Source organism: Epinephelus fuscoguttatus, linkage group LG17 (genome assembly GCF_011397635.1).
Source record: "Epinephelus fuscoguttatus linkage group LG17, E.fuscoguttatus.final_Chr_v1".
NCBI lineage: Eukaryota > Metazoa > Chordata > Actinopteri > Perciformes > Serranidae > Epinephelus > Epinephelus fuscoguttatus.
In genome coordinates this window covers 7,823,752-7,842,905 of record NC_064768.1, presented here as the reverse complement: position 1 = coordinate 7,842,905, position 19,154 = coordinate 7,823,752, and the positions used below count along the sequence as shown (strand labels likewise).

Below are 19,154 nucleotides of genomic sequence, written 5' to 3'. Positions count from 1 at the left end.
TCCATAGACAAAGTGCGGTACACACACACTTCAGTAGACCTCCACGGTCTATTTTTATCTCCTGTATCAGAAGTTTTGTCCTTTTAAAACTATGATTCGGGCAACAATCTGGATATCCGTGCTTTTGTCATCAATGTGGCTGAACACGGAGCCAGCTGGAGGCGGTAAGTCCACAGTAGACGGTCACATTTGTGAAATGAAAGTAAAAACGTCTCGTCTCCATTTTACAGCAGCTTACAACGAAGATAGCTAAGTTAGTTGTAGTCTGACGTAAGTTTTATAAATAAATATGACCGTTTAAAGCTAAAGTTTGGGTGTTTGTCATGTTAGCTAGTAATATTTAATTTTACCAGCTACATGTGTTTCCCAATATCAGTGATCTAACGTTGGATAGCCTATTAGGGTCCTCCACCTCCATATTCCTCCTCTGGTGTAACGCCATAACTGAACAGGAGGAGAAAGAGCACACAGGCATGGTGCACAAAAATATGTGTGTAATAAACAGTTTGTTATTCTTATACTCTGTGCACAAATTATGATTTGTTAAAATTGCTCAATGTGAAGAATAGAGAATAATTACAAGAGGTAAGAACAAGAGTATGGGAAAAAGTGTGTAAATACAGAGCAATAAATAAAATAGAGAAGAAATGTGCATTAAAATAAACATAAAATGTGCATTATGCTACTGTGTTTAACGCTCATACCTAAGATATAAAAATCTGAATATTAAAATTGTGTATATATGTACACTGTGCTGAGGCTGTAAGTGTGAAAATGTAATTACAATATATACATCAGTAGAATAAATAACAATAGAATTAGAGTAAGCATAAGAAATATGTACAGTTATGTGCATTGCATGTTGAATTAATATATACATTCAAGAGGTACCTTCAAGAGTACCTCAAAATTCTGTATAAATGCAGTACTTACAGAGTTAATGTACTTAGTTACTTTCCACCACTGCTAGTGATATTAGTGTCTAGCAATATAGGGTGTATTAAATGATGTAATGTTAAAAATACTTATTAATAGAATAATTTAAAGCAATTAAAAGAAACTGGTTAAAATGGTATATTATCATACATTTTCATATTATATAAGTTATCTTGATCCAACAATAATAATAATAATAATAATATTGTGGTAGGTTATGTTAGTATTATTATTACAGACCTCTTTTCACTTATTTAATTAGTGACTATTTTTTTAGTTTTTTCTTAATATACAGTATATAATACTTTATTTGCTGCTAAAAGTCTTTCCAGTAGGGTTGCAACTTTGTAGTGCAGTCAAGTATTACAGTGGTATTGCCTCACTAAATTGAGGCAGGTTTCAACATGGGTTTCAACATGACAATGAACTTGAACACATCATATGACAAACACCACAAATAACCAGGAAGCTGCAGTCATGGTGCGTTCACAGATACTTGTCAGAGTAAATGTGTAGCAGTGGGCATATTTTGTAATATGACTGCCATTAGCTTTGTTCCATTCTGGATAAATCTAGCAGTTTCTGTAACAACAAATATGTGAAATCTCTTATCTTCAAAAAGAAAGAATAATGTTTAATGCCCGTTGAAATTTGCCAGACTCAAAAATGAATTTTCAGATTGAATCTCACCAACAGCTGAAGAACACAATAATGTTAAATTCGCAGTTTTTGAGGCAGGGAAACAATCCTCACTTTTGATAGGCTTTAACCAACTATTATTTGGCATTGCACAGCAGATTAATGAGTTAAACTTTTGGTTATTAAGATTTCCATTGGTTAATTTCAGATCAGAAACTACATGTGTACAAAGAATTTGTTTTGCTGCAGGTTCAGGTTACTTTATTTGTACCTGTAGGTAGATATGGTCATCAGTAGTCATCCACACAGATTTTTCGGACAACACAGATAGTTGACAGATGTGATAAAAGTACTCAAGGCCTTAATTCACTGATTCTTGAGAGTCGGGACAAAACACGTTTTAAAAAACTTTTTTTTAAAAATGCACACTATATTAATTAGAGTTATATGTTTCTGCAGAGAAAGGTCTTAGCTATTTAACCATGTAAAGGAACAGGTTCTAAATAAAAACACATTTTTAACAAATAAACATGTTTCCCTTCAGAACTGGATTTGTGTCAACTCCGTCAGACACACTAAAAAGTATACAATTTTAATTCTTCCATTCCAACAAGAATCTAAAGTTCTGAAGTATGTTGTAATAGTGTTTAGTTACTCTGATATGTAATAAAATACAATATATAAACTTAAGTTGTGATTTCACACTATTCTGAAAACCCAGATTTCTAAATATTTGCATTTTCAAACTTTGTTTTTAATTTCAATATTGTAAAAACAAATTCCTTAAATAAATAAGACATAAGAGGATGTACATCAGATGGTCCTTTATTACAAAAAACAACATAAACTGAAGGAAGAATTTTTTCGCCCCAAAATTAACAAAAACATACATGTGACGGTGTTGATGAAGATCTGACGGTGTTGACGAAAAAATGACGGTGTTGACAAAAAATGTGTGTGCATTGCTGATTATTGAACAAATGTGCTTTTTAAACACTACTACTAAAACTACTCCTTGTTATTAGAGTAATGAACTTACTGTAAAGCAAATTATAATAAACATATTGCACATACACCGTTTCCAACTATTATAAATTACACCGTTTCCAACTATCAAAAAAACAATAAGGGAAACCAGGGGCCCTCTTCCCCGACACCACTTCCTGCTCTCCTCTTCCTGATCCACCTCATCTCCTCTTCCTTTCCCCCTTTGTCAGTAGTCATCTTCTTTTTAAAGTGGTGTGTGTGTGTGTGTGTGTGTGTGTGTGTGTGTGTGCGTGTGTGTGGTTAGGTGTGTGTGGGTGGGTGTGTTGGGTGTGTGATTGCCCTGCACTGCCTACTTCATACTGGGTGTGATCTTAAATTGTCTTTCCTTCTCTTGCATAGCATGTTTGCTCTCTTGGTCGCTGTTTAATTTTTCTCTTCTCTCTCGTTGGTACTCTCTATTTCTTCTCCTTTGCTCCTCAACTGACAATTTCTGTCTAGCCATGCTTTCCTACAATACAAATTGAAATAATGAAAAATGTACTTGAATAAGACGACAGAATCAGATTTTTATTTACTTGACATGATTGACTGATTGATTGATGGATGGATGTGAAATCCTCAAGGTGCGGTATGTAGTTTTCATAACCAGATGTGAAAATCTACACACTGGCTTCTCATCTCTCTCTCTCTATCTCTGTCTCTACATATATAAATATATATACACTGAACAAAAATATAAATGCAACACTTTTGCTTTTGCTCCCATTTTTCATGAGCTGAACTCAAAGATCTAAAACATTTTCTATATACACAAAAGACCATTTCCCTCAAATATTGTTCACAAATCTGTCTAAATCTGTGTTAGTGAGCACTTCTCCTTTGCCGAGATTATCCATCCCACCTCACAGGTGTGGCATATCAAGATGCTCATTAGACAGCATGATTATTGCACAGGTGTGCCTTAGGCTGGCCACAATAAAAGGCCACTCTGAAATGTGAAATTTTGCTTTATTGGGGGGGTCTGGGGGGGTCAGAAAACCAGTCAGTATCTAGTGCGACCACCATTTGCCTCACGCAGTGCAACACATCTCCTTCACATAGAGTTGATCAGGTTGTTGATTGTGGCCTGTGGAATGTTGGTCCACTCCTCTTCAATGGCTGTACGAAGTTGCTGGATATTGGCAGGAACTGGAACACGCTGTCGTATACGCCGATCCAGAGTATCCCAAACATGCTCAATGGGTGACATGTCCGGTGATTATGCTGGCCATGCAAGAACTGGGATGTTGTCAGCTTCCAGGAATTGTGTACAGATCCTTGCAACATGGGGCTGTGCATTATCATGCTACAACATGAGGTGATGGTCGTGGATAAATGGCACAACAATGGGCCTCAGGATCTCGTCACGGTATCTCTGCATTCATCAGCAAACCGCTCACCCACACAATGCCACACACGCTGTCTGCCATCTGCCCTGAACAGTGAAAACCGGGATTCATCCGTGAAGAGAACACCTCTCCAATGTGCCAGACGCCATCGAATGTGAGCATTTGCCCACTCAAGTCGGTTACGATGATGAACTGCAGTCAGGTCGAGACCCCGATGAGGACAACGAGCATGCAGATGAGCTTCCCTGAGACGGTTTCTGTGCAGAAATTCTTTGGTTATGCAAACCGATTGTTGCAGCAGCTGTCCGGGTGGCTGGTCTCAGACAATCTTGGAGGTGAACATGCTGGATGTTGAGGTCCTGGGCTGGTGTGGTTACACATGGTCTGTGGTTGTGAGGCTGGTTGGATGTACTGCCAAACTGTCTGAAACGCCTTTGGAGACGGCTTATGGTAGAGAAATGAACATTCAATTCACGGGCAACAGCTCTGGTGGACATTCCTGCAGTCAGCATGCCAGTTGCACGCTCCCTCAAAACTTGCAATATCTGTGGCATTGTGCTGTGTGATAAAACTGAACATTTTAGAGTGGCCTTTTATTGTGGCCAGCCAGACCCACAATATTTGTGAGTAATGGTCTTTTGTGTGTATAGAAAATGTTTTAGATCTTTGAGTTCAGCTCATGAAAAATGGGAGCAAAAACAAAAGTGTTGCGTTTATATTTTTGTTCAGTGTATTAAAGTGCTGGGAAAGTTACACGTTACACAATAATAAGCAGACCACTGCCTTCTCTACTGACTCTACAAGTCAGATGTGTATGGTTAAATAATGTAATGCATGCTATGTATATACATTTATGTGGAAATAAAACCCTGAAATAACATTTTAACCCTTTACTATATTCACAAATAATATTATATTAGCACATTAAGAGCTTATTGGTGGATTTGTCAACTCCGTCAGCTTACAGGTCAACTCCGTCAGACATAAAACCTGATGGAGTTGACGTCTGACGGAGTTGACGTAAGGGCATGTATTTTCCCGCAAAAAAAACATGTATTGTACACTGCAGCTAGCTAGTTTTTCCTCAGTTGCTAGCTGTCCCAATAACCTCACTAAAATGCTTAAATTCAATCCACTATGGTTTAAAAAAAGTATCTTAACAGAAAGATGGTATTGACATGGTCCAGCTGTGACCATAGGAATACTGACATTGTTTGTCTAAAATATCAAAAAATGTAAAACGTACCAGAACGTGCGTGGTAGTGTTGCATTCACCACAGGCAGGGAGATGAAAAGGGGTCCTCAGGGATATAGCTGACCATGCTATTTCCTGATTTAATGAGTCTTATGAAAAATCTGACAGAGTTGACAGAAACTGAGGACACAGCTTTGATAGGCAGATTTTTATGGAAAATATTGTTTGACGTTCACTTCATGCCTTTTTTTTATATTTAAACCTCTTCTTTTTTATTTGATATATATGTTTTCATAATTGTAGAGTTTTTTTTAAAGTTTTTTGGGATGGTCAATATTGTGACCTCTTGCTGAGGACAAGTGCAATAACATGGACCTTCTAACCACAGACCACACATTTAAACAAATTTTCCCCAAAAAGATAAAAAAGTATATTCTAAAAATCACATAGGTATATACAATTCCTTTAGATTTAACTTTGTAAGTATGTCAATCATGATGAATATCTTAATTTTTGATATAAATTAGACTTTTCTATGTAGGACATATTTTGTCCCGACTCTCAAGAATCAGTGAATTATCAAAATACTGAAATAAAATAAATGCTGCTTTTATAGCATCTCTGCTATGTTGATGTACAACCAGACAAAAAAAGGGGAAAAAAAGGAAATACATAAAAGTAGCCTTAGATAATCTATTGTAAGAATGAAAGAAGTTGAATTTAAAAAAAAAAAAAAATCTGTATACATCATAGAGTTCAAACAATAAGTTGATTAATCGTTAAGTCAGCTGTAGTGCAACTACACATTTTCTGTAGTACAGAGAATTATCAGCAGCTATTTCTGATAAATGATAATCATGGAGAAAACAAATGACCAAATAGCTGCTTATAATGTTGTATTGTTGTACACATTTATTACTATTCACATGAGACTGCATTCGACTGAAAAAAAATGTCAAAGAGACTTTTAAACAGGTGGATCATTTGGCACATTTAGATTTGTATATACTGAATTACCCAGTAGGAACATTCAATATATCGTAAGATTTAAAAAAAGGCGTTCAAAGTTTTACAGAAGTTGAATGTGGATAAAATGCGTCACATGTATCTAATTTACGAACAACCCCTGAACGCACCGTGCAGCGCACACAGTCGACAGAAGGCGGAAACAGGCAGCAGTGTACCACCCCGACACGGAGTGAGAAGGCCGTCAAATAGTCGGAGAAAACTCGAGTTTTAGGAACAAGAGAAGAGTCTGGGGTGAGGTGAAAATGTATTTCCTCGCAGTGTTCGTCCTTTTGGGGACAGGACTGGCGGTAAACTGCGGTAAGTTAAGAGCATTTTGACATGGTCATGGGAGTCAGGTTGAAATCGAAAGTAAAAAAGACGAAGTTGTGACGTCTTTAAAATTCGTATGTGTCGTTTAATTTGCAGAAATGGACGTTGAGTGTTTTTATTTTTGGTATTGTGCAGTTATTCTGTATGGCCAGTACATAGAAACAAATAAGAACAAATGAATTTAGTTCTTCCAGATTGTTATTAATTTAGGCTGCGTGTACAACATGGCGTCAGTATGAGGAAGTTCAGCTGTTGATCTTTGTGTGGTTCAGCTTATTTTTCTCTTTCATGTACTTTAAAGCTGAAACTGGAAGGAATGATTTTAACGATTGATTAACTGTTTCTGAATGGTTATTAAAATTATGATAAAAAGAAAATTTACTCAAGCTCAAGAAGACTTATGAATTGTTTTAAAATAGCTCATTTTGTGTCATTAGAAGTCCGAAACCTGAAAGATAATTGATTTGGAAGAGTGGGAGAGTCATACATTTCCCCCCAGTTATTCAGGTAGGCTCAAGGAAAAATATTTGTCGCTTCAGGGAATGTCAAGTTAAAATAAAAAAAACAAACAAAACAAAAGTACACACACAAACCAACCACATCCCTGCACAGAACAGTCCCTTATGATTAATCTATCAGTGGCTGGTAGAAGCTGTAGTCATATTCTGAGACTAGGACAGGTTGACAGACATGTTTTTAGTGTTTACTGCACTTAATTAACTTTGAGTCGACCTATGATCACCACCCTTTTGATTGCCGTCACTGAGGTGAACAGACAGCATTGTTAAGATATCTCTGACGTGATAAGCAGAGGCTTAACTGACTCATAAACAAAGTTAGATTTCTTTTCTGAGTTTGATTTCCTTGTTCTTTCTTGTTCTCTTTCTAACTGGAGCTGTAGGTACATGTAGGTAGGTATGTGAGAGTTAAAAAACAAACAAAAACAAAACAGATATTCACTTTATTTATACACATAAACATGACATATCTACGCTAACAGTGATATATCTGTGAAAAGTGGCACAACTGTCAACAGCAACAACTGATGTGTCACTTGTGTGTTATGTGTGTAGCCATGACTTGAAGCAGTCGAATAGTCGGTTTGTTGATTGACAAAATTGATTAATTGTTTATGTCATTTTCTCAAGCCATTTTAATTGTGGTTTCAGGTGTTGCTCTCACACAAAGGGAGGCAGGCACCTGCATTACGGGGCAGTCTAGCAGTAGTCTAACAGCACCATACCTTACATTTATTCATTAAAGCAATAAAATGTATTAAAAACAGAAGGCTAACTCATTTATTTTGAGAAATCACATTTATTTCAATTTTTTTTTTTTTTGTTTTATTTATTTATTGTAGCGTCCATCGTCGGTCTAAGTATCAATTTTTTTAAAAATGGCAAAGGGATGGCTAGGATGGTGGGCAAGCAATGTACTTGCAGGATTTTCCACAGAATTAGAATCTATGTGGCGGTAGCTGATGTCGACATGGGCTTTTTTTTTTTTTTTTTTTTTTTTTTTTTTTTTAATGCCTCTGCGCTAGCAATAGCCATAGCAAGAAGCATTATGTTTTCAGGTTGTACGGACGTCTGGTCAAGGTCAGTGTCACCTTGTCTTTCTCATTCTTGTGAACGTGATATCTCAATAACACCTTGAGGTTTTGTTTTTGTTTTGTTTTTTTTTTCCAAATTTGGCACAAATGACAAAATTATGACAAAACTTCACACAAATGTCTAATAGGATAAAATAATGAAGTGATGACATTTTATATCCAAAAGGTCGAAGGTCAGCATCTATGTGACATGATAATGTTCTGCATAAAACAGTTCTGAACATTATTCAACATCATATCTCAGGAACAGAAGGTGAGACATTTGGTCAGATGCTGAATTGGTGATACTAATCTAAAACTGTGCTGATTGTTAAGAGCTTCTGTGCTGCCGGGCTGTGTGAAGTATTGTGGATGTCCTTTTGTCCTTTTGTGTGTGTGTGTGTGTGTGTCTGTGTGTCTGTGTTTCTGTGTTTTTCTTGCCTGTGTGTTCTTGTGTATCAGTCTTTGTCCTCTCAGAGGTTTTCACGAGTCCACAAACGCAGTGCAGGCAAAAATCTTCATGAGTCTATTTTTTTTCCATCAGCAGCAGTTTGTAGAATTTCGAGTTGCAGGTTGGATAATCGATCAGTCTTTCCAATCAGAGCTGATCTCATCATAATATATCATGGATGAGAGGAGCAGGTGTTGCATAGGCAAATGAAAGCAAACTTGTAGACCCAGCACAACTAAGTTTCACTTTCACTGCGTCTGACATTCTGCTGCTACTCTGTGCCCAGAGAATGCTCTGTGGAGCAAACAGTAACCAGATAGTATATATATTCTAACAGTGTGCCTAATTAATTGATCAGCTCCAAAAATAAAAAATCAAAACGTGGCAGCAGTTATTTTGATCGTGGGTGGGGCTGCCACAAATAAATAAACATGTTGGAAAACCTGAATTCGTGTATGTCTGTACATCTGTAACAATAACTACTGCAGCAAACCCAGATGGGGCTCTTAAGATCTACTGGTGCTTATCTGCCTTGTCTGATAAATGTGTCTGTCTGTCTCTCTACCTGTGTGACTCTCAGAGAAGCATTCCCTCACTTACATCTACACGGCCCTCTCCAAACCCGTTGGACTCCCGGGCATCCATGAGTTCACAGCCATGGGAATTCTGGACAGCAGGATGATTGACTACTTCGACAGCGAGACCCAGAAAAAAGTTCCCAAACAGGAGTGGATGAGAGAGCGACTGCCTCCAGATTACTGGGAAAAAGGCACACAGTCCCGCCAGAGCAAGCAGCAGTGGTTCAAAGTCAACATTGAAATCCTGATGAAGCGAATGAACCAGAATGATTCAGGTAAGATACATCAGGGAACACTTCTTGATAACTGTTAAATGGACAACTAAAGACACAAGCAATAAATTGAAGGAGAATAGTGTTTTTTTTGAAAGCCTTTTGCCTTTTTTAAACATGTTCTATTTGAAACCCAAAATACAAGTATGAACCTGAAAACGAGCACAATATGGCCTCTTTAATGTTAAACCAGAAAACCACATATATTAACATTTGTCCCACCTCTTGGCTTTATATGTAATTGTCCATTTCCTTGTTGTTTGGCATTTGTTTCACTATCCTGCTCCACTCTCTGGTCTCAGATGTCCATGTTCTTCAGTGGATGCACGGCTGTGAAGGCGAAACACAAACTGACGGCAAAATTAAGTTCCACCGTGGCATGGACATGTACAGCTACGACGGAAACGACTTCCTGTCCTTCGACGACGCCCACGCCGTCTGGGTTGCCCCGATTGATGCCGCAGTCCAGACCAAGAGGAAGTGGGATGAGGTTCAGGTCCTAAAAGAATACACCAAAGGCTACCTGGAGAACGAGTGTGTGGATTGGTTGGGAAAGTTCACAGAGTATGGGAAACAGCAGCTGAAAAAAGCATGTATGTATGACAGAAAAACTTTTCTGTGTTGTTATTTTCATTCTTACCAGCTGTATGCCTTGTGTTTTTGCAGCAGTGCCCTGAATGCCTTGCATTGAAAAAACTCAAAAAGAGAAAGTGCCCAATGTCACTGGCATTTTTTTCTGTCATCAGATTAATTGAGAGGTGGGCTTACTGTCATGGCGATGACAACAAGGCCCAGTCCCATTTCATATCTTTATCCCCATCTCTCAGTTTCAGGTGCCGTCTTGCACCTTGGTAACAGAGTTAAGGGGGGTAGTGGTTAAGAACTTTACAGCCCTGATTTGTTATTAGTAGTCGTTAGTGGTGTTTACGTAAGCAGACGCAATGAGTGTTGCTGGACATTAGGAGTATACCATCTTCTGCTGTAGTGATTTCTCTTGTCTGGGCTACAGGCAGCTTTTTGCAGTTGTCAGGATACTGGCAATTAGTTCCCAGTTTAAGTTTCACGCTGTCAACTGATCAAAAAAGTCATCAAATAAAAAAGAACACTGCTTCATTACCAGGCAAGTAGCGGTACTTTGTAGGCTAACGTTAGCAACCCGTGGTCCGACCCTGCCAGTAACAAATGCAGCAACTGTGCTGCTGGACTGAAATTAAATTTCGGCTGTCATTAAAGGCATTATTAAAAATGAAAACCCTGTAAATATGAACTCACCTTATGGTTTCTTCTTTCCAGCTCCTCCAGAGGTGTTCTTGTTTTCAAAGAACGCCAAAGTTGAGACAAACGTAATTTTGACGTGCCTGGCCACAGGTTTCTATCCAAAAGACATCACCCTACGCATCAGAAGGAATGACCGTTTTCTAACCAGACAGGACGGAGTGTTCTCCTCAGGCGTTCGACCAAATGAAGACGACACCTTCCAAAGAAGAGACAGCGTGGAGATTTTAAGGAGTGACATGTCTACATACACCTGTGAAGTCATTCATAGTGCATCTGGGGTTCATGTTACGAGAGCTTGGGGTACTTCTTTGCCTTGTGATTCTTTTTTTACAATGTTAACATATTTATTGCAGATTGCTGCCAATGACATGTCTCAGATTATTGAAATGACCTCTCCAGAGTTAAATTCGTCTTAAGCCACAAGAAAGATTTTTACATTAAACCCATCAAATAGAAATGATGTTTAAAGTGAAGTGTATAAAAACGAATGTGAATGTTTTCTGTGTCTTAGATCATAAACTTCCTGCAGACTCTGGAGGAGCTATCATTGGTGGGGCGATTGGGGCCCTGATCTTGTTGGTGATCGTGGTCGGTGTGGTGCTGGTTGTCTTGTATAAAAAACGCACGATAGGTAGGTTCGCTATATAACTATTGTCTTCTTTCAACAGCAGGATACAAGTAGAGTGGACTGTTTTTCTAAACTGCATTTTATATTCTGTAAAAAACAACACAGTTACATAGCAACATTTTACCGACATAGCCATATCAAACTCAATGCAGTATCCATTAGAGTGTATTTACACCAATTAAAAAGTACTTGATGTTACAGTCTTTTCAGCCACAAGTTAAGATGTGTTGTAGGGCTGGGCGGTATACCGGTTCGTATCGAATACCGGTCTTTATTTTCGTTATATGAATATTTCATATACTGCAGTACCGGGAATAGCCCAAACAACGTCCGGAACGTGCGCGACAGGGAAGTGTTTCAGCAGGAACCCATTTCACTGCTGTACACCACAGACGCACTAGAGCCGGCTAGAGTGAGAGCATAGAGAAAAGTTAAGAGGCGAGAATGGCTGCCGGAGAGAGTTCTGAAAACGAAGCAACTGTACACATTGCTGAAGAAGAACACGATGACCCAGAAGAACTCATACTAAAAAGAGCAGTGTTTCCTCTATATGCAACTAGCAGCAGGACACCACCGCTGCTGAATTTTTTTTATTTTTTTTTTTATTTTTTTTTTTTAAATTTATTTTTTCGTCTTAGCTCTTTAGAAACTACCATTATATTTGGTGCTACGGATGCTTCATATCCAGGCCTATAGAACGGGTCTATACCTTGTCCTTTTATTAAACAAACTAAATAGCCTTATGTTATTTATCTTATTTACACGACAGCCTGTCATTTCTGTCTCTACATGGTCGCGCGTTTACAATTCTCCTCTGCTCTCTGTATCGCACACGGCGGAGTTTCGCCCCAATGTGCGCGCACACACACACACACACACACACACAGACACGTGCGCACACACACACACACAGGTAAGCACACTGGAGCACGGCTCGGGCCGAAGCTGACCCAAGTCCGAGACAATTATAACCGAGCACAGCAGTAATGGAGCAGAGCCTGTGTTGCGTTCAGGCGTTGTCACGTAAATAACAAATTCCAGCACTTGAATAGGCCATAGCACAACACAGCAGCATGTCAAGTGGGCCGAAACCTGAGCAAAATAACATCAAATACTAAGAAACCAATATAATTTAAAAAACAACAACAACAAAAAAAACATTATATGAAAATTTTGTCATACGGCCCAGCCCTAATGTGTTGTGTGAAATAGTTATCAAGTGCAAAGGTCTGTTATTATTTTATGATGGACTTTATGAGGTGTTCAGAGGTCACACTGAATAGCAGTCTTGTCAGTCATTATGGGTTAAAGGTCTTTGTTGTCCTTAATTCACTGAACTGGAAGTTGACTGAGCTCTGACGTCCCACATGTCAGTTTGTGAGGCTGCGCTAACCAGAGCTGAGAATATGAAGTTAATCTTAGCAGTGCAGTGCAGGTTTTCTTTCACTCACCTTTGTAGCAGATGATCCTCTCATCCATCGATCTGATCTGATCAGCTGTGATCAGATTGACTAATCAATTATCCACCATGTGACTCAAACTCCAGAATTTGCTGCTGAGGGGGACAAAAAAAATATCATGAAGAGTTCCACTTGTGCTGCGTTCATAGACATGGAAAAACTTCTGAATTCAGAGGGGATACACAGTGATAAAACTGAGTGAATAAAAACACATACACACACCGTGGTCAGCTACCACCACTCATAGATTCCAAATCTGTTGGAAACAAAAAAAACTTTTTACTATTGTAAAAATAGTTGTAATGCTGACTCTGGATTCGGAGCTTATTATCATCATGCGCATTCAGTGTTTCCCACAGAATTAGTGTGTGTGACTCTGTCCAGTCATAGAGTTCCGGTCCTGCAGCAGTAGCCTCTTGATAAACAGAGAGATCAATACATTGCACACGGCTCTACAATGCAATGAGATTTTACCTGTTCTAAATAGTCAAATTTGTGGTGAAGTTGCAGTGGTTGGTCAAAATTGCAAGGTTCCACAGAATTCATGGGGATTGGCTAAATTTGCATTAATTCTTGCAATCACAACATCCTGTAGGGACTGTCTTATGTAATAATCCAGAGTTATTACATTATCAAACACATGGGACTGCTCAGATTGGTATTGGTTATGCTAACTTGAGTGTTTGCTGGGCAGCTATGTCATTAAAGTAAATTACCTAAACTGATTTTTCTTGTCTTCACAGGATCAGGCAAGTCTTTCAGCAGTGTTTCCACCAGTGGCTCCGGTAAGTATCCTTGTCCACTGATTGAAACCTGCACTGAGAAGGTTAACGCTTTGGTAGTCCCACATTATTTTTTGCACCCTTTTTGACTGGCTGACAGCAGGACGCTGCAGATAGGATTACCATAACAAATTAAAATAACTAAGATCATCAACACTGAGAGGGACATGCAACAAAGGACCCTGGCTAGAATCATATTATCCTTTTAGTTAATCCTGCCTAGACTTTACCTTGATATTTAAAAAAAAAACAAAACATGAAAATGGATTTAATAGTTTGTTGTGTTTATGTGTTTGTTTTAACTTTGTCGTCTTTATCAACAGATCAGCCACTTAACAACGTAGTTGTCTCCACGAGTAAGTGCTTTATTTCTCTGCGATGAAGTCTATTAAAGTTATGAATTTGTGTGTGTGTGTGTGTGTGTGTGTGTGTTTTGTGCCAATAATACTCAAATTGTTAGAAGCAGAGGGAGGAAACTCAAAAGTTTAGTCAAACCAAATTTAAGTTTTTTTAAATAAATAAATGTAATTTAGAAAGTCCTGTAAGGCTCCTTAGCTGGCTGGTTAAAGAGTATGTTGTGATCACTTAGCAAAAAATAAACAGTAAATTGTCACATTATAGAGTTACATAAAAAATGTCCATTTCTGTCACTAGTTTATTTTATTTTCATGTGTGGTGTTTATAGGACTGAAAATAGATACGTAATAATGTGTGTGTGTGTGTGTGTGTGTGTGTGTGTGTGTGTGTGTGTGTGTGGGGACAATTAAGTCTCACACCCAGGCGCCGCGAATGCACCTCTCAAGGGTAAGTGTTTTTACGGATACGTGATTTTGCATTGCGCTACATTACATTACATCAAAATACATGAATTTAATCACACTATCATTTAAACTCTTTCTATATTATGAGTATAGAGTGCTGCAGGGATGCGTTTTTTCTTTTTCTTTTGTAGAGCAATGAGGAAGTTACCATCTGGTTCTCTCAACAGAAAAGAAGGAAACAAATATGTCTGCACACCAAGCAGCTCACGTTTGAAAGGATCTCTCTCAGACTTGAAGTCAGAGGAAGAGCCTTGGGCTTGAAAAGTCACTCTGCATTAAAATCTTGTTAAATGGGAGCTGCTTGATGTGCAGACTTATTTGTTTTCTACTTTGCCAGATGTATATTTGGTCCAGCACCCAGTCCATTGGACATAAGGATGTGCCTGTCCTTTGTGTCTGATTTAGCATAGCATATGAAATATATACTGTGGACTGATGTCACACTGCTAGTGAACTTGAGTGAGGCAGAGAGTGTGAGAGGGGAGAGGTGCACACTGGTATGGCTTTTCATAAGAGGGTTGCTATGTAACTTGACCCTACATCGATATAAACAGTGTTGTGCAAATCTATATCTTGCTAGAAAATATAGAAATAATTGTACAGTCATTAAATCGCCCAGCCCTAGAACAGATGAGTGAAAAGCTGGTCAGAATGCACAGATATGATTTACAAGTGGCCCTACACACGTACCGGTACATATCTAAAACATTTCCTTTTGTTCACAGGCTCAGATGTATCTCTCAACAGCGGTGGCTCTGGTGGCTCTTCTGACTCTGGCGTTGGTCGTACGTATTTTTGTCTACTGATTAAAAGCTGGATCCAGTCTCCATATTTTTAGTATCTACTGTACATTTAAAATATCACTTCTGTTCACCCCTGCAGGTGAAAGCGAGAGAATCCCCACCCCTGAGTCCGAAACCCTCCTCAATGGGACGAACAGGGAGGAGCAAGTCTGAAGTAACTGCAGTTAATGCAGTTTCCATCAGAGTACACTGAGGCTCACTGTGCTCTCTGGAACCAAATTTACCAATACAACAAAGAACTTTACAATAGGTTGGAAATTAAATGGGGACTTCGAAAATCAACAAATAGAAAGTACTTATATATTCTAAAAAGAGTCTCTGGAAAATCTTCCTGGCAGTAGGAGAGCTAGGTTTGAACTTTGAATGAGTTAAAATTCAAACAGTGTCAAAGTGATGTCGTGTTGCAGCAGCACTTTAAAGCTTTGAAAACGAATGGATAAGATCTGAAATACAGTGCTAGTGTTGCTAGTTAGGTGAGCTTGTTTTTTTGTTGTTTTCAGTTGGAAATTCAGGAAAGTGAATAGAAAAGTATGACCTGTATGAAACTTAACAAATGTGAATTCTGAAGCACCTTGAAGAAACTTCTGAAAAATCTACACATGTAATTACAGTGGTTTACTCCAAGCCAAACATTTAAAACTAGATGCGGGCAATAATTTAGGCGTTATCAGTAAAATTGGTGGACCTATTGGTGGAGATGTTAATACTTAATTAACATTGTTCTCAAATCTCAATGGAAATATGATGGAGATAATGGAGATTATAGATCAGATGTAAAAAAAACCAAACAGGTGTGAAACCTGTGTAAGGACAGTCTGTTTGTGGAACACTGGGAGGTGTGGGCTGGTTTAAAGAGGGAGGAAATTTTTGAGGGTTCTCTGTGGATCCTGGTATCTACAAATGTTTAAGTATTGAACTGCTTGCAAGAGTCCTTGGCAAGAGCTTTGAATTGAATGACCGATTGTAAGTCCTGTCCCCCTAGTTACCATTGCTAGGTCCAACGAGCCCGACAGAAAGAGATATGGTGATGCTGTTTCCATTTAGCCAGGTTCTGCAGTGTTTTCTGAGTCTAATAAGCTGAATCAATGTTTATTTACAATAACTTTTGGGTAGAAAACCCCGTACCCACATACATCCAATCAAACGACGCTTAGCAAACACTGCCTCAATTGATGCGTTTCAAGCCATCTTTAATAAAGGCAATCTATACACAGTGCAGCGCTTAGATAGCTTCTTGGCGTCAGACAATATAGCTTCAAGAAGTGGACACTTAGGGCTACAGTATGCGATCGAAAGATATATTTGAAATGACATAATGTCTGTCCAAATAACACCAGCAGTTTAGGCTACTATGTGGTGGCTTGTAGCCTCAGCGATGATAAGTAGCAGCATAACATTAGCCCTGATCTCTTCAGGCTCACGATAATTCATGTGATCTTAAAAATACGTCAGCAAACAACCATGCGTCCTTTTCTAAGGTTGGAAGGTTGTGACAGTCAGCCACATATTTTAACCATCTTTAAAATTTGGTTTTCTTGTCAACATAGATGAGCCTAGCACATAGCATCTCTAAGTAGAATAGGAAAGGGTAAAATTGACTGAGGCTCTGCTGAAGTTTGCTCAGTGGTGCTCTCAACTGAGCACCAGGCGAAATGGAAAGGCTAATTGGATAAGAAATACTTTGAAAGAAAGAAGAAATAATTATCAAAAGAAATGTTTAAGTGCAGTTTTGAAGGACCATGTCAGTGCCTTGCTTTATTTAATCAGAGGAAAACCACATTTAACTTCTGCAGTGGTTGTCATTTGGCTTTGCTTTATGTCAGTATGTTATGACAGTAAACCCTTAGTGAATTTAGACTAGCTGCAGATAATCAGCAATCAACTGCACTTATTACCACTCAGAGAAAACTGAGGAAATACTTACAATACTTATAATGTAATAAAATAAACGGCCTACAATTTACAAATACACTGGTATCATGGAAGTAGGCTGAAAATTAAATGGGAACACTGGCATTTTTCAACCTGGACCCTATTTTGACATATTATGTGTGCAATAATGGTACAATAATTTCTGAAACTGGTCCAATGATGAGAGAGGGCGCTGCAGCAGGCAGCTGTGAAACAGGCAGCGATGTAACAACTCAGGGCAGGTACGCCGAGTTAACAACCACTGACTTTTTGCCACTGACAGATTGTTCTTATGAGTGTCTTACAATATTACGGAAATGATCCAACAGACAAATGTAAAGTTTCTCTTCTCTTTAGCGAGACTTGGACATAAAACACAACGGAACAAGTGGAAGGTGTAGGGTCCTTTCTGTAATATTCTAAGACACCAAGACAATCAGAGCTCGTCAGTGGCAAACAAAAAAGCACTTTGTCTTGTTGCAATGGGGCACACCTCCCCCGGTGGTTACGTAGTAGCCTGTTTGGCAGGTATCAGCTGCATCACTTTCTCTCAACACTGGACCACTTTCAAAAAAAAACTGTTGTTCCCGTGAGTCACTGTGTGACACAAAAACACAGGAAAATAGGGTCCAAGCTGAAAAATACCAGACTCCCCCTTTATTAATTGTCAGTCACAAAGGTTTAGCCTGGCTTAAAAAGAAGTACTCCGTGTATTTCACTGAATGATTAGCAGGGATAATTTAAAACATGGTGTAGGTTGTCATTTAATAATCGCTGTTGTAAATACAGTTATAGTGAGCTTGTAGAGCTAAATTGCAAAATGCATTTTGGAAGCTTTAAATGTGCAAGTTTATTGCATATATCTGCCCTGATAGAATATGCTCCTGTCACTAAGAAATAAATCCACTCCTCTTGTTAGTGTGCTTGATTTATTGTTATGACATTTTAGACCTCTTAATAATGAATTTTACTGCTTGTTATCCAAGATAAAAATGAATTATGTTTGCAAAAACAATATCACTTTAAACTGATCAGTTTAGTAGGTAAGATACAGACAGACTTCTTATATTGTGTGTGCTCCTAGTGGCTTTCCAAATACATATATTTATGAGGTATTGTGTATCTTCAGCAAATGGATTTTACATGTTTTCTCTTTTGGGTTCTTGCTTGCTTGTGTAGTTGACAAATATGAAAATGTTGCTATCCATCTGATGAATCAACTTTTTTTCCCCCACAATTACCTGTGTAAAAAAAAAAAGCACTTCTGTCAAAATATGTTTTTTTTAAATCACAATAAAATATTTCTAAAAATGATCAATATGCCAGTCAAATCAATCTCTAGTAAAGTCTGAAATCTGTGTTATGTGTGTGTAATGAAAAGATTGATTTGCTCAAAGACACCATGGGCTGTAAGACATCAGTGACAACATCAGATATTGTAGCTTCTGTCTAAAAGTTTAAATGAGTTGGAGTCCAGAATCTGTGGATGAATCCACATGCCACAGATTTTTAAATAATATTGATATTTTTGTATGTTTGTTTTTTTTATAGGACAAAGCCACTATGTGGTCACAACAACCTGTCTATGGTTCTTAAGATGCTCTCTTTTCATGAGTGAAGTACTCTACACATGATAATTAAATCATTGTAAAATTAATTGATTGGCTACAGTACTACAACACAATATATACACGGGCAGGAATGAGAATAAGAAATACATACAGTCTGTGCAACATACAATATTTTTAACAGCAGTAATATATATAGATGATAAAATAAATTCTGTAATAACTGCTTTTAGTTAACAGGAAATGTAATGAGTGTAAAAGCCAGTAAAGCACATAGAGAACATGACATCGTTTATTTTTAGATGACTGGCAATTTAAATATTACGTTAATGTCATATAAAATATTATATAATGTTATCATATATGAATATTTTTTATACGTGTGTGTGTGTGCGTATTGATTTATTATTTTATGAACTACTTTTATATTTGTTTTATCATAAATATGTATATTATGATATGTTGTTTTTTTTCACTATTTTACACGTACATTACGGCATGACGTCACTAGGCGGCGGCAAATTTCTG

The 19,154-nt window shown here is 38.0% G+C and overlaps 1 protein-coding gene across 2 annotated transcripts; it reads left to right on the top strand.

Moving 5' to 3' along the window:
* Window positions 1–18,372, top strand: LOC125904198 (H-2 class I histocompatibility antigen, Q10 alpha chain-like). 2 transcript variants are annotated; one of them, XM_049601448.1, is made up of 10 exons: window positions 1–164; window positions 9,106–9,378; window positions 9,678–9,968; window positions 10,669–10,953; window positions 11,165–11,284; window positions 13,485–13,526; window positions 13,847–13,879; window positions 14,292–14,327; window positions 15,070–15,129; window positions 15,227–18,372. In XM_049601448.1, exons 1-10 carry the CDS (start codon window positions 92–94, stop codon window positions 15,298–15,300), a joined length of 1,287 nt encoding a protein of 428 aa, XP_049457405.1. In that variant the 5' UTR covers window positions 1–91; the 3' UTR covers window positions 15,301–18,372. The 2 variants fall into 2 exon arrangements, with proteins under 2 accessions (XP_049457405.1, XP_049457406.1); XM_049601449.1 differs by lacking the exon at window positions 1–164 and adding an exon at window positions 6,284–6,471.
* Window positions 18,373–19,154: the final 782 nt, after the last annotated feature.

Excerpts from the sequence above, each read along its gene's own strand:
- LOC125904198 (XM_049601448.1), top strand. The coding sequence starts at position 92 with ATGATTCGGGCAACAATCTGGATATCCGTGCTTTTGTCATCAATGTGG. Across the intron at positions 9,379-9,677 it reads AATGAACCAGAATGATTCAG|ATGTCCATGTTCTTCAGTGG; the intron begins GTAAGATACATC and ends CTCTGGTCTCAG. Across the intron at positions 13,880-14,291 it reads CAACGTAGTTGTCTCCACGA|TCTCACACCCAGGCGCCGCG; the intron begins GTAAGTGCTTTA and ends GGGACAATTAAG.